The sequence below is a fragment of the Cryptococcus neoformans genome, chromosome 4, assembly GCF_000149245.1.
Source record: "Cryptococcus neoformans var. grubii H99 chromosome 4, complete sequence".
Lineage (NCBI taxonomy): Eukaryota > Fungi > Basidiomycota > Tremellomycetes > Tremellales > Cryptococcaceae > Cryptococcus > Cryptococcus neoformans.
In genome coordinates, this window is record NC_026748.1 from 436020 (window position 1) to 448519 (window position 12500).

Here is a 12500-nt window from a genome sequence, read left to right on the forward strand (position 1 = left end):
CTCTGACTTCTTTGTCATTCGGCGGGAGGCCATAAAACTAACTGTTGTCGGCATCTCTCCTTCATCGCGTATAGATAATTACCCAGCTTACACAGCTTACACTCAGCAGTGTCTTAGGGCTCATGTCTATCAAGCATCAGCATTAACTTATGGGGAAGCAGAAGAGTGCTCCTCTCAGATACTCGCAGTGGGTTTGGTTGGACAACTATTTCGGCAAAACGGAATCACAGCATGCCTAATACTCGCTGTCGTGAGGGATGCACATGCGCGAGGACATCCAAATTTAGATGTGTGTCCTTTGGCACTAATTAAAGACAGAATATGGGAGGTTGAGGTAGGTAATTTCAATGCCCTTGTATGTCCAACAACTTACCGAAATGAACTAGAGTACATTGCCTCTTCTGACCGTCGCTTAACTGTAGTAACCCTCGTGAAGGCTCTTCGCTCTTCTGGCCATACGTTCGATACTCCATTAAAATAACTGCTGCCTCATTTGAGAATAATATGTCGCATAAAATTGTGGACTTGCAGAGAGAACGGTTTGGAATGGACAAAGATGACTGGGTGTGAAGTTTGTCCTGAGATGAATGTGGTGAATATTGTGAGTATCATTGTCTTTGTGGTCTACCCAGGTCATAAGTTATAGATCAATATCTTCCAAAGCCTTGATCCTCGCACGGTCCCTCAACCTTCCCATGCGATCCGGGCAAATCCTTCTCTTCTCATATCTCAGCTTACCCAAAACTCGTTCTTTGAAAAAAGCATTGAGAATGACACCACTAATCCATCGAAGTTCAGATATATCCATGTAATACTTCTAAATCCGGGATTTACATGGAGCTTAAGGGGGGCTACAAAGCTTATTGCGAATGGTCGGGGCATTGTAGGCCATCACGCGTATCGGAACAAACCAAAAGACCTCACTAACTCATCAGTTGGAAAAAACAGTTGAATTTTCTCCTTGGGCTGTTTAATTACCCCGGGTATCCCTCTGTAATCCATCTATCTGGCTTGACGCCTTACTATAGCCCCCATTAGAACGTGAAGCTACCGTTTAGATGGACATGAAGCTTCCATCATGAATTGCCCAGGGTTAAAGGAGGAGGCTCACTTTGCTTTCGAATGACTCTGATTGAAGGAGTCAACAGTTCCTGAAAATATTCATGGAGGTCATCTTCGCCTGGTTTGTGGATCAAGAGAGAAAACTGAATTGGTGAACGGGCAGCATACGTAACATTTTTGAACTCTTCTCTGCATACATCTAGCAAGGCACCACTTTCTGCGGTACTCTATTTCATTATGTATACTATGCTATTATCTGTCTTCAAGCGCCAGCACCAAGAAATTTAATCCCAAAGTATCTAATAGTTACAGGCTCACTTCATACCCAAAAGCTCCTTAATATCCTCAAACCTCGCTTCCTTCTTGGTCTTTTGACCCTCCTTGCTCGACTTTTCGAAAGCTTTAGCCACCATCGCATCTTTTCTTTTCTCTATATGATCAAGAATTAGAATGTGTGATTTCAGGCGGTTGATACACTGTGAGACTTACGTATATCCAAAACTCTCGATTCAATTGTGTCTTCGGCGATAAGCTGGAAAACTCTCACAACCTTCTTTTGACCCATCTACAGGAGTTGGGTATAAGCATGAGTAGAAAGACGGGTTGCAATTTACTCACCCTATGGGCTCGATCAATAGCCTGCGCTTCAATAGCACTCTGCCACCATGGGTCACACTGGATAATACCCATATCAATACATCGTTTTGCTTCACAAGTCTTGCAACTTACCAAGACAACATTGGACGCCGCTGTCAAGTTGAGCCCAACAGCACCACTTTTCAACGAGATCAACATCACCTTAGGCGTCTCTTCATCATCATCCCCCTTGACTGGTTCCTGAAAAGTTTTTATCACCTCCGTCCTCTGCTTCCCCGGCATTCGTCCATCAAACCTCACAAACTTGATCTCCTCTTGCTGTAGCCGCACACCAACGCAGTCCAAGAAAGATGTAAACTGGGAGAAGACGAGGGTCTTGTCGTCGCGTGGGAAAATGCGGAGATATTTAACGAGTTCGTCAATTTTTGCAGAATTGATGGGACGTGCTTGAGAAGAAGGGAGGTATACACTTTCATCTGAGGGGAGGCGAAGGATGGACCCGTGGGCGATGGGATGGCGGTCCATTGGGCAGAGACCTTGGCCGGTGATTACCCGTTCGATACATGGCAAACAGACTACCCTCTCAAGATGAGAATCAAACCTTCGAGGTTAAATAAACTACTTACAAGGGTGACCACAGTCAGTGATAGCCGGATCCTTGGCAAACTCAACTTCGTCCATGCAGATACCACACTCAGTCTCATCGTCAACAAACTGTCTCAACCTTTTAACCAAAGCCTCCGTCTCTTCGTTTGAGAGAGAAGCAATGGAAGTAGGGGTGGCGCCATTCCGAGATGCAGGGGGCGCGCGGATTTCATCCAGGAAAGATTGTGGGATAAGTTCCAGTGAAAGGCAGAGTTGTCGCACTAAAAGTCAACGTGAGCGCAGACCTTGAAGTACCCCATATAGCCAAGCTCACTTCGAGTAAGCATAGAAAGCACATTCGCCGCTCCTTCACCAGTCCTCAACGTCTCTTCAAACCTCGTCTTACTATGTTCCAAAACCTCCTCATACACCTTTCTAGTCTCATCGTCCAACTTCACTGGGACCCTAAAGAACTCTATGTCCGGAAGCTCAACCACATTTTCCCCATTCGCACCTTTTGAGTCTTTGGTCCGGCGCAGGAGGATCTGAGAAACGACGGCTTGTAATAGCTTGCTGGCGGTGGGGTCGCCTCGGGAGAGGGGACGAAGGAGGAGAGCACGGAAGTATTGGGGATTGGACAGGGGAGCGCACATGTGTAGACATGTAAGAAGGGATCCGAGGTCATCTATGTGTGGTTAAATAGTAGTGTATTAGACGAAATGATTAGACCTTACTAGGAGAGTTGACGATAGGTGTACCAGTGCATACCCAACGCCTCTCAGCGCTGAGATTGGCAAATGCAACTGTCACTTTTTTCATTTCATCAACTCATGATCTATCCCAGAAGCACAGAGGAAATCACTCTTAGCCTTGGGGTTCTTTAACTGATGGCCTTCATCGGCCACCACCCTCTTCCAGTTGATCGTAGTTAAAGGTCCTGATTTTTTGGTGTTTGGCCTCGATTTCTTCGTCAGAGGAGCATCGCCAATATGTGGGACAGCAGCATCTTCTCCAGCGACAGTCTGATAAGTGGTCAAGACAATATCGTACCCTCCCAGTTTCTTGGCAGTGAGACCTTTTGCGGCGCCGTGGTAGGTGTAAAACGTCAATTGAGAGGGGGCAACGTGATCTCTAATTTGCTTCTCCCAATTACTTAAAACTGACAAAGGGCAGACTGAGATGAATTGAGTAAACCAGAGTCTGCTACTGGGGCGGAAAAAATAGACATACCGATCAAAGTGGACTTGCTAACTTTGTCCCCGACGGGATCATTTTTGGTAGTGAGCACCAAAGAGATGGTGGTCAGCGTTTTACCTGATGCTAATCAGCTGCAGCTTTTAGTTTTAGTAATTGATTCCGCTTACCCAAACCCATGCCATCAGCAATGATACCACCCCTACCCAACTGCGGAGCCTCACTTTGCGGTGTCTTGGTAGCTACGTTCAGCCAGTAATCGGGCTTACTCCCAACACCTCTTTGCTTGACCCAGAACTGCACAGCGGGGTCCGAGGGGTTCTTGGGCAATTGTGGGTTCTCACGAGTGATCATCCATTGAAGGGCCTGTGATTGATGGGGAAGGAGGTTGGTGAGAAGTCGGCCATCGGCTGTACCAGGAGGCGCAGGGTGCAGAGGAAGTTTGGAGACGTCGACGTCACTAGTAAGGGCGTCCTAATCGTAATTGATTTCAGTGAAAATGGTAGAGAATGCTAGCAGGGAGACTCACCATGACCTTGTCGACCTGTTTCAAATCGGCATTATCCTTGCTCAGACCCTCAAGCAGCTCCTTCATTGTGTTGTCAGCAGGTTGGGGCAAGCCGACACCACTTCCTGCTGTGCCCCGGACTTGAGACTGTGACGCGTAGACAGTATGAGGAGCGTGGTTGTTGACTCTGTCTCCTGAGTTCACCCATCGCAATGCGGGTTCGAGGGATTCGCGCATAGAGTGGTTTACGTAGATGGAAACATCACTTTGCAAAGTCAGATTTTAGATGAGATCTTTGCAGATTGGAGCTTACAGAGCCAGTTTGAAGTGCTTGGCACCATCCAGATTTTGACCGATCATCCGGCCTTCAACCGAAATCTGGTTTCTATCCATCAAGATCGCAAGGTTGGCAGCGACTGCTCTCGGAATATGTCCGACTTGGCTGCCTCCTGCGTTTACCACCTGGGTACGCACGCGTCAAAGAAGTAAATTTTTGGACCTGGAAAAGCATACCTGAACAGCGTTGCTATCCCACTTGTTGGTGGGCTCTCTGCGGAGTAAGACATATTCGCCTCTACCAACAAGACCGCGGTAGTACTGGACTCCAACTACGTCGGAGCGAAATGTAGCAAAATGCTACGGAGAATCCAATTAATTTAATCATGTTGAGCCATATATGGTGGAAATGAATATACCTCGTCGTGCTCGACTGTTCTGCTTTGCGGGTCATCATCTTCTCCTTGGGACGAGGTGGGCTGGGTTTGCCGAGGGCGTTTTTGGGCTGTTGAAGGTTGTCCACCAAAATAGTCTATGTGAGTCATGACAGTGTGAATAGGAAGGGTAAATGGCGTGGTATTTGAGTATTTCCCTGGGCGATTATAGTTTACAGCCTGGTTATGGTATATGGGAAAATCAAGGAATGAGCGTACTGACTGCAGCCGGTGAAGAATGCAATATGCAAAGTCGGGAAAGCGCGACGCGACCCGGGAAAACAGACAGTTGCCCCCTTCCGAAAATAAGGCGGCACTCACCGTCTAAAAATATTAATTATAATACAACCACCCTCCTTGAAGCTTCGAGCGGAACATCTCTATCTTTCCTATATATTATTTCTCTTCATTCTTTTCTACCACTCACCATGTCCTCTCCGTCTGGCCCCTCCACAACCTCTCCCTTCTCATTCCTCCAAGAAGAAGAAGAACATCTCGAGGTCTCAGATCGCAAAGACGCCTCTTCGGTCTGGGCTCTCAAAGTCCCCAACTTCCTCCTGCAGCGATGGCAAACCGTTCAAGAACCCGGCGTCGAACTCGGTCGACTCGTAGTGGACAACTCTGTCACACCGCCCAATATCACTCTCAAATTGACTAATGCCGAAGAAGGGACCGAGGAAGCTGAAAGAGCAAAGCGGGCAAAATACGATGTCGAAGGATTACCAGACGAGTTCAAGGTGGAAGTACCGATGGAGAGGTCAAAGAATACATTTCTGTTTTCAGAGGTGAAGAAGGTGTATGATAAAGGGAGTCGAGATGGAAGACAGCAGGCAGATGCGCCGAGAGATGCATGGGGCAAGAGGAAGAGGGAAAAGGCCCACCCGAAATTGCTGGCGAGAGTAGATCATGAAGGACATATCCAGCCGATCCGTACTCAAAAGTACCTTGATTTCCTGAAAGCTCGTCGTATGGAGGCAGAACAGTCAAGAAGGTGTGTCTCGTATAGCACGGTTTGGCTGAAAGGCAAGTGGCTAACATTACATTCAGACCTGTTGTTCGTATGGAGGATACTGGTTTGAGTCAGGCTGAACAAAACCAACTTGCAAGTGGTTTCCGTAGTGCCAACTCTACTTTCGGCAGCAACATGATTGCAGGTCTTTCTTTTCCTCGGATAACGCACACTATCTGACCGTTACGTAGCTCGCATCAAAACAAGCTTCCGGCGAACGTTTTGCCCGTTTGGAGCGTCATGAACTCACCGACCGTATCTTCCAATGCTTCCGGGATCATCCATACTGGGCTCTTGGGGCTCTCAAGCAAACGCTTGAGCAGCCCGACGCATGGTTGCGGGAAGTACTTCGTGATGTGGCTGAGCAAGTGAAAGAAGGGCAGTATCAGGGTTACTGGCAGCTCAAGCCTGTCTGGAGAGAAGACGCTTGGAAGGGTGGCGAGAATGGGGAGAGTGTCAAGAATGGGGTCAAGGAGGAAGGAGATGTCAAGCCGGATATCGATGAAGATGATGACGAGGATGAGGATGATCTAGAAGAGGTCATGTAGAGCATTTCAAAAGCGTGTATCAGAAGGCATAAAGGCCGTCGATTAATCATGTTGTAAAGTAAGCATGCAATTATCAAGCACCGCAACATTACTGTCATTGTTGATACATATCGGAACTTTGTTAAACCATGATCAGACCTAAAAGTAAAACAACATACCGCGGCTGCAGGGAAATAGAAAGAGAACTCCGAATGCATCTCTCCCACGTCCTCACTCCTACGTTTCCCGACAATCTTCCTGTCACGGCTCAGATTTGAGCTTGATGCATCTCCGCCTCCATCATTGTCCGTCATTGGGATTATTAATTCCCAGTGCTGCGAGCCTTTGCCTTTTGTAATCGAAAGCTCTACGTTGTCGTAAAACGTTAAAACGAACTTTTTCCGTATCAATTCCCACTTCCCTCTTTCTGCGCCTTTGCAAAGGCGGCCCAAACTTCCAAAGATGTAATCCATGGGCCCCATTTTCTGGGGCCCCAACCCCAGGCCTATTTGGTAATGTTCCCTTTATCCACGAATGCTCCCACAATTGATTATACCCCGCACGCATCTCCGAATCTACCTCTAACATCGTCTCTATTAGATTCCTCGGCCCCCATGGTATTGATCCAGGATAATCAACAGATACGGAAGCAACGAAAGTACAGACATCCATAATGTGCGCGTGAAGCCCCGGAAATCATTTATCGCCAATATATGGTGTCTTTCCTGTGAGAAGGAAAAAGAGGATGATGCCAAGGGACCATATATCCCACTTGAACGGGCTGTATCGCGTCTTTTGAACAACCAATTCGGGTTCAGCGTACACGATCGTTCCGCAAATAGGTAAGGCCGGCACAAAAGATTCGTCAAATATGTGTGCCACTCCAAAATCGGAGAGAACGACGTTGCCGCCAAGATCGATGAGGATATTTTCGGGTTTGATGTCGTGGTGAACCATGTGTCTGTCTTGAAGGTGGGTGACGGCGGAAAGAAGCTGGGTGAAAGTGTATTGAGCGTCAAATTCTGATAGGGAGCCATACGTTTTAATGTATATCTGTAGATCACCGCCTGAATAGTAATTTAGCGCCGCATCTTGTAGAACGAACGAGAAATTACCGGGAAAATAATCAATGACGAGCCCAAGTTTGCCATCCGGTGATTCAACGATGTCGCGAGGTTTGACAATATGGGGATGATCACACACCTACGTATATTCCGCATAAGAGATGTGCCATGAACCACAATTGTCCAAATGATTCTTACTTCGAGCATAGCCACCTCCCTTGCCGCAAAACTCCTCTTCCACAATTGCCAGCGCATGTGAGTGTCGCCGGTATCCGACCCATGATATTCTTTGGTTACTTTGATGGCGACCATTTCGTTCCTCTTCATATCTGTGGCACGATGAATGATGCCGTGTGCGCCAACGCTAATGACTCCAAATGTTTTATAATCATGGCAGTCATATGGGCCACATGCACGTAGCGAAGGGTCACTATCAAACACGTAGCACGGATGACCGTCATGTTCAGAATAACAGCAAGTGAAGTCCGGCCAGATGGGAAGCCAGTTAGACGGGGCGGAATAGAGAAACTCCGAGTAATCTGCAAGGACGATATTTCTATCCAGATTTTGTAGGCCCAGGCTTGGCTGTGTAGGGCCTTCATTGTTTTGGGGATCCTCATACTCGTCGCAGTCGAGATAAAACCCGAGGACATTCGTTGGGAACGTGTTGTCCATGATCCCATGCTATTGCCGAGCAACAATATTCCACAACTGCCTTCTTCGTCTTATCCTGATTTTGTCGTGATTCCGAGGAAATTAGGGATCACTCCTTCCATAGGCCTGTCCCTCTTATATAAGACCAACGAGGAGGATCGACGGATATTAAAATATCAATGAGAGCCGCCATCGGAGTACATGACTGCGTTGCCGCAATTGTGTATCAATCCGTCGCAATCATTTCTAAAGGCTAGGAAGTAATCCTGTCCATGCAGGAAGGTAAAAAAGATCAGTGATTCATGAGGGGTCTTTCCTTTCCGAATATGTCCTGTCAGATAAATCGCGAGTTGCAGATGGTCACTAGACTTTCCGAGAAATGGAAGCATATCGAATAAATTCGAAGTCGTTTCAAAAATCTGATACAGATGGTGTGTTGCGTATGGCAACAACCGCACTGAGATATTGCGCAATCCATAGTACCGCGTGCGAGCCTGTTATCGATGACAGTTTGCCTATCAGTCCTTTGAGATCATGGACTATCCGCTCGCGCCCATATTGCTTACCCGCTTTGCATGTTGCCGTGAAAGGAATTAAAGCGGCACCATTCCAGCCGTCCGTGGTTTGGAAACCAGGAGGAGCAAACTAATGGTATAATTATGCGGCAAGGCATAGTAATAAGAAATCAACATTCGCGACCGCAAGTCCTTGAGACATTTGTTGCACTGAAATCAAGATGCTAAATATAACGCCGACGGCGCTAGCGTTTTCCGCCGATCATCTTCATCTATACGCGTAATTACAACTTCCGTCGCAGTGAAGAAATTACTATCAGTAGTATCGCTGCAGCAGACGGCAATATGCACGGCATGTGCATGCTGCAGGTCAAATTATTATTATTTCGGCCCATAAAGCCTTCTACAGTTGTCTCGTCAAAAAGCTGTTTATTCGGTAGCTTCCAATGATTGAAACATGTAGTTGAACATATGATAAGAGATGTTCGCCATTCTACAAATCCTATATAAATGCATACACTACACCCAAGCCCTGATATCTCTATCACAATTCCTCATCTCCCTTAGGCCGCAATCCTCGCTTGTCTAGACTTTGGCACCCAAGCACCAGCCTTCTTTTCTGGAGCCGTTGCGGGAGCCTCTGCAGGGGCCGGAGCTGCTGATTCACCGGACTTGCTTATAGGCGCAGCGGTGGTAGTCGGAGCGGGAGCGGGAGCGGAAGATGAAGCGGGTTTACGGATGGGCAAAGGAGCAGATTTGATAGATGTAAGCGCACGTTGCGCGTGCTCGGCATTTCGGATGAAGAAACCAGCATATCTTCGGTGAGAAGTGGTTTCCTCAACGTGGACCATAGTCTGTCAAGAAGTTAATGGAATATAACAGCCCTGGACATGATATGGACTTACTCCGTCGATAGTGAAATCCAAGTTGTTGGTCACTTTCCGCTCACCATCCAACAATGTTGTCTCGGCCTGTCCTCGTCCATAAGTACTGCTGGCACTCTTGAGCACCATCAATTGTTGCAACACCTCTTCCTCGCCTTCCTCCTCTCCAGATACTGAGAACGCCGCAAGCTTGGCAGCATCAATAGAAGTGTAAAGCTTTAACAAGTTCCTCATGCCGTTAACACCCTGAACAGCCTGAACATCGCTCAAGAACAACTCGAGATGCCTCTGGGTCGCATCCGCAGGGGGATTGGCGAGCCAGGCCTCGAGAGCGGAAGCATCTTCATAAGGAGGAGGGTTAACATTGAGATATTTGGGGCAGGCTTGGAGGTAGAGATCCTTGAAGGCCTCAAGAGCCTCGGGGCCGCCACGTTGGAGGATAGCAAGTTGGTCACCGTAGTGCTCCTTGACAATGGTCATGATGTTTTCGTCGGAGGGACCAGGGGAAAGGGTGGTGCAGATGGCGAGGAGGGCGTACATTCGCTCACAAGTCTTGGCAATCTGAAATGTCGTCAGTCTCTGTTATTGCTTTAACAGCAGATAACGATAACTTACAGAGCCGTACTGGTAAGATCTGGTGTGGTACTGCTTCATACGGATGAAGAAGATGAGGACAGAGACGAAGGTTTTGATTGCGTCAGGCCAACGTCCGAGTGCCATGTAGGCACATCCAACGTGGTAGTAAGTGGTAACATGGCAAGCAGTGATCCTGGTAAGGAAGGCGGCATTGCCAAGGTCGACGTTCTCCATGGTTTGCAAAGCCACTATAACATGGTTAGAGAGAAGATCTACGCCTGCGGCAGTCACACTCACAAGTAGGGTCACCCAACAACACGTGAACGTGCAACAAGCAGATTAAAGAGAAGTAACCCAAGTTCTTGTAAAGGGGCTTGCTTCCGTATTCTCCAGCAACCTCGGTAACTTCCTCAGCAGACTTGCCCGCCCTCTCAGCCTTGAGCTGCTCGTTGATTTGAGACTTTTGGACAAGAGAATAGAGGACGTTCAAGACAGAGTAAGAGGACCAGATGTTTGGTGATTCGGCAAGCATCTCGAGTTCCTCCTCCGTCTTGGCCTTGGGGGAAGATCGCCAGTGGGAAAAAGAAGTGAATTGGTAGACAAACTCGTCGAGCATGTCCCAAAGCCACTGGATAGGCAGGTCGAGGGGAACAGGACCTTCAGAGTCTACAAGTGCGTTAGATCATATGGATGAAAAGAGGACGATTGACGCACTGAGGAGGTAGTTGAAAAGCTCGCAAATGTTTTCATAGGATTGGAATCGGTCGTCAATGGTAGGCTGGAGCCTGGCATAGACGTGTCGGAAATAAAGCTCTCGGTAAAGAGTCAAGAATACCTGATCTAAAACACTGTCAGTTTCCATATCCTACCAGAGTGATGGCTGTTCGGCAGCGTCTGGCAACTTGTGGCGAGAATTCCAAAGATCCATCCCTCCATCTCGTAACAGGTCCAGTTTCCCCCTCATCTGACTCGTTCAAACATTATCCAAAACGCGCCAACCAAGTCGCCAGACAAAACCACCGAGCAGCCCTCAAAAATGATGATTTACCGTTGCCAACAAGAGGTGCGATGAGCTCAGCCTCGGGCCATTCGTTGTTAAGATAATGAGCCTGCTCCAATATCAGTTTCTATCCTCATCCACTCCCATTCTTTCATTTCGTAAGAGTCAATTCACCTGAGTGAGCTTGTTCCATCCAGACTCGTACATGCTGGTGATGGTGGGCAAATCGTTCTCCAAAATGGCCTGGTGGAACATGACCAAGAACCTCTTCACATCCTCCGGAATGAGCTCCAAAGCGGCGAGCTGCTCCATCTCCTGCTCCTGGGCCATGGCGGTCTGCTGGGCGTAGGCATGCTGCTCGAGTTGCTGGAGGCGCCTGTATTCATCGCCTTCGGAAAGGGGCTGATATGTCTGGACGGGGATAGCGAGCTGAGAGAGAAGTTCGTCCTCTTCAGGTTCGTAGAAAGCGCTAGGGTCGGCCATTTTTGGTTTTGAACAGATGTTGTTGGGTGTATATACGTACAGGTCGAAAAACGTCAAAAGTGGAGAACAAAACGAACATCACTAGCGGAATCAAATCATAACGCCGACTCACTTACAGCTAATGTGGCGGACCATCGATCTCTTGCATTTCCACTCGCATGGTGCTTCTTATTTTGCTTATGCATGAGAATGATAGGGTGGGTGTAAGAAGGTAGGGGAGTTTGCAATTCAAGTCCAATGAATCATTATGATCCACAGAAGTTCAGCGAATTGGTCCTAGGTCGCCGGCAGCACTGAAGTGGTATTTCTGTTTCCTAACGGTGTCGAGCAGACAGTGTTCTGTCACTTGAGTAATTCTGCAAGTAAGCAATAGGTCTAGGGGCTCCTACGCATTCCTTAAAGATGAGTATGCCCAGCATGAGCATCTTCCCGACACTAAAAACTCTCTCCTCTCGCTCGCAATATACAGTACGCGGAAACAGGTGGACGACCTCCACTTTCATCGTCCATGCCCGCCCGACGTGACCCTCCTACTTACGTACCCCCGGCCAAGTTCTTGTCCAGGTGACATTTGTTGGTATAGCATAGCTTTCGCTTACTGAGGGCAACAAATCCCAGCTGAAAGCATTGTACCCGCTATACTTGGTGCTCAACTTACACTATCCTCGATCATACCGTCAACCAACCATGCTTCCGGCACGAGCCATTCTCCATTCCGCTCATATCCTACCGCGGCTGGCCCCTTTTGCTTCTCCATCTGTGGGCCTGTTTGCGAGAAAGCTGCCTGCTCTCTATTCTCAATTTTTACACTCTAGACTGTACTCACCCAAGAAAAAGAACAAGGAAATCGAACTTGGTGAATGGGAAGATGACCTCTTTGGTGAAGAGAGTTCCACCCGACCGGGACAAAAGCCCTTGGTGCTGGACGAGGAAGCCGTGCTTAACGAAACACCTTTCTCGTGGAAAGACCCACCCCTTGTAAGTATGCTTAAAGACAAAACGTACATAATAAACTAACTGTGCGCAGCCTGTAAAAGAGCTTCCCATAAGACCAAGATTACCGGGCTCAATCAAAAAGCTGAATCGTATCTTGTCAAGACAGCGAAAGGTAGAAATAGCAGAAGATGAATTA

At 47.8% G+C, this 12500-nt stretch overlaps 5 protein-coding genes and 1 non-coding gene; 3 read left to right on the forward strand and 3 right to left on the reverse strand.

The window, feature by feature from the left end:
* Nucleotides 1-1325, forward strand: part of CNAG_12367 — a 1329-nt gene extending 4 nt beyond the window's left edge. The window contains exons 1-4 of the non-coding RNA XR_001045626.1: nt 1-334; nt 387-601; nt 799-883; nt 949-1325. The exon at nt 1-334 is cut by the window's left edge and continues 4 nt beyond it.
* CNAG_05102 (DNA repair protein Rad5) lies at nt 1216-4887 on the reverse strand. XM_012193112.1 has 14 exons: nt 4642-4887; nt 4460-4582; nt 4260-4408; nt 3968-4211; nt 3609-3912; nt 3475-3558; nt 3107-3418; nt 2979-3053; nt 2579-2929; nt 2286-2525; nt 1792-2234; nt 1681-1737; nt 1552-1627; nt 1216-1492 (listed from the first exon to the last, which is right to left on the reverse strand). The coding sequence occupies exons 1-14, from the start codon at nt 4765-4767 to the stop codon at nt 1377-1379; spliced, it is 2700 nt and encodes an 899-aa protein (XP_012048502.1). The 5' UTR covers nt 4768-4887; the 3' UTR covers nt 1216-1376.
* A 153-nt stretch (nt 4888-5040) lies between these two features.
* Nucleotides 5041-6299, forward strand: CNAG_05103 (transcription initiation factor TFIIF subunit beta). XM_012193113.1 has 3 exons: nt 5041-5647; nt 5704-5806; nt 5857-6299. The coding sequence occupies exons 1-3, from the start codon at nt 5085-5087 to the stop codon at nt 6211-6213; spliced, it is 1023 nt and encodes a 340-aa protein (XP_012048503.1). The 5' UTR covers nt 5041-5084; the 3' UTR covers nt 6214-6299.
* Nucleotides 6300-6304: 5 nt separating this feature from the next.
* On the reverse strand, nt 6305-8622 carry CNAG_05104. 2 transcript variants are annotated; one of them, XM_012193327.1, is made up of 4 exons: nt 8477-8622; nt 7455-8404; nt 7308-7395; nt 6305-7259 (listed from the first exon to the last, which is right to left on the reverse strand). In XM_012193327.1, the coding sequence occupies exons 2-4, from the start codon at nt 7929-7931 to the stop codon at nt 6889-6891; spliced, it is 936 nt and encodes a 311-aa protein (XP_012048717.1). In that variant the 5' UTR covers nt 7932-8404; nt 8477-8622; the 3' UTR covers nt 6305-6888. The 2 variants fall into 2 exon arrangements, with proteins under 2 accessions (XP_012048717.1, XP_012048716.1); XM_012193326.1 differs by having other exon boundaries at nt 7455-8425.
* A 142-nt stretch (nt 8623-8764) lies between these two features.
* Nucleotides 8765-11512, reverse strand: CNAG_05105 (eukaryotic translation initiation factor 3 subunit L). XM_012193328.1 has 7 exons: nt 11060-11512; nt 10934-10994; nt 10600-10725; nt 10183-10551; nt 9925-10133; nt 9331-9870; nt 8765-9279 (listed from the first exon to the last, which is right to left on the reverse strand). The coding sequence occupies exons 1-7, from the start codon at nt 11366-11368 to the stop codon at nt 8989-8991; spliced, it is 1905 nt and encodes a 634-aa protein (XP_012048718.1). The 5' UTR covers nt 11369-11512; the 3' UTR covers nt 8765-8988.
* Nucleotides 11513-11708: 196 nt separating this feature from the next.
* Nucleotides 11709-12500, forward strand: part of CNAG_05106 (hypothetical protein) — a 1445-nt gene continuing 653 nt past the window's right edge. The window contains exons 1-2 of the mRNA XM_012193329.1: nt 11709-12346; nt 12396-12500. The exon at nt 12396-12500 is cut by the window's right edge and continues 19 nt beyond it. Of these exons, the coding sequence (XP_012048719.1) occupies nt 12056-12346; nt 12396-12500 (396 nt within the window). The 5' untranslated portion in view covers nt 11709-12055. The remainder of the gene's footprint in view (nt 12347-12395) is intronic.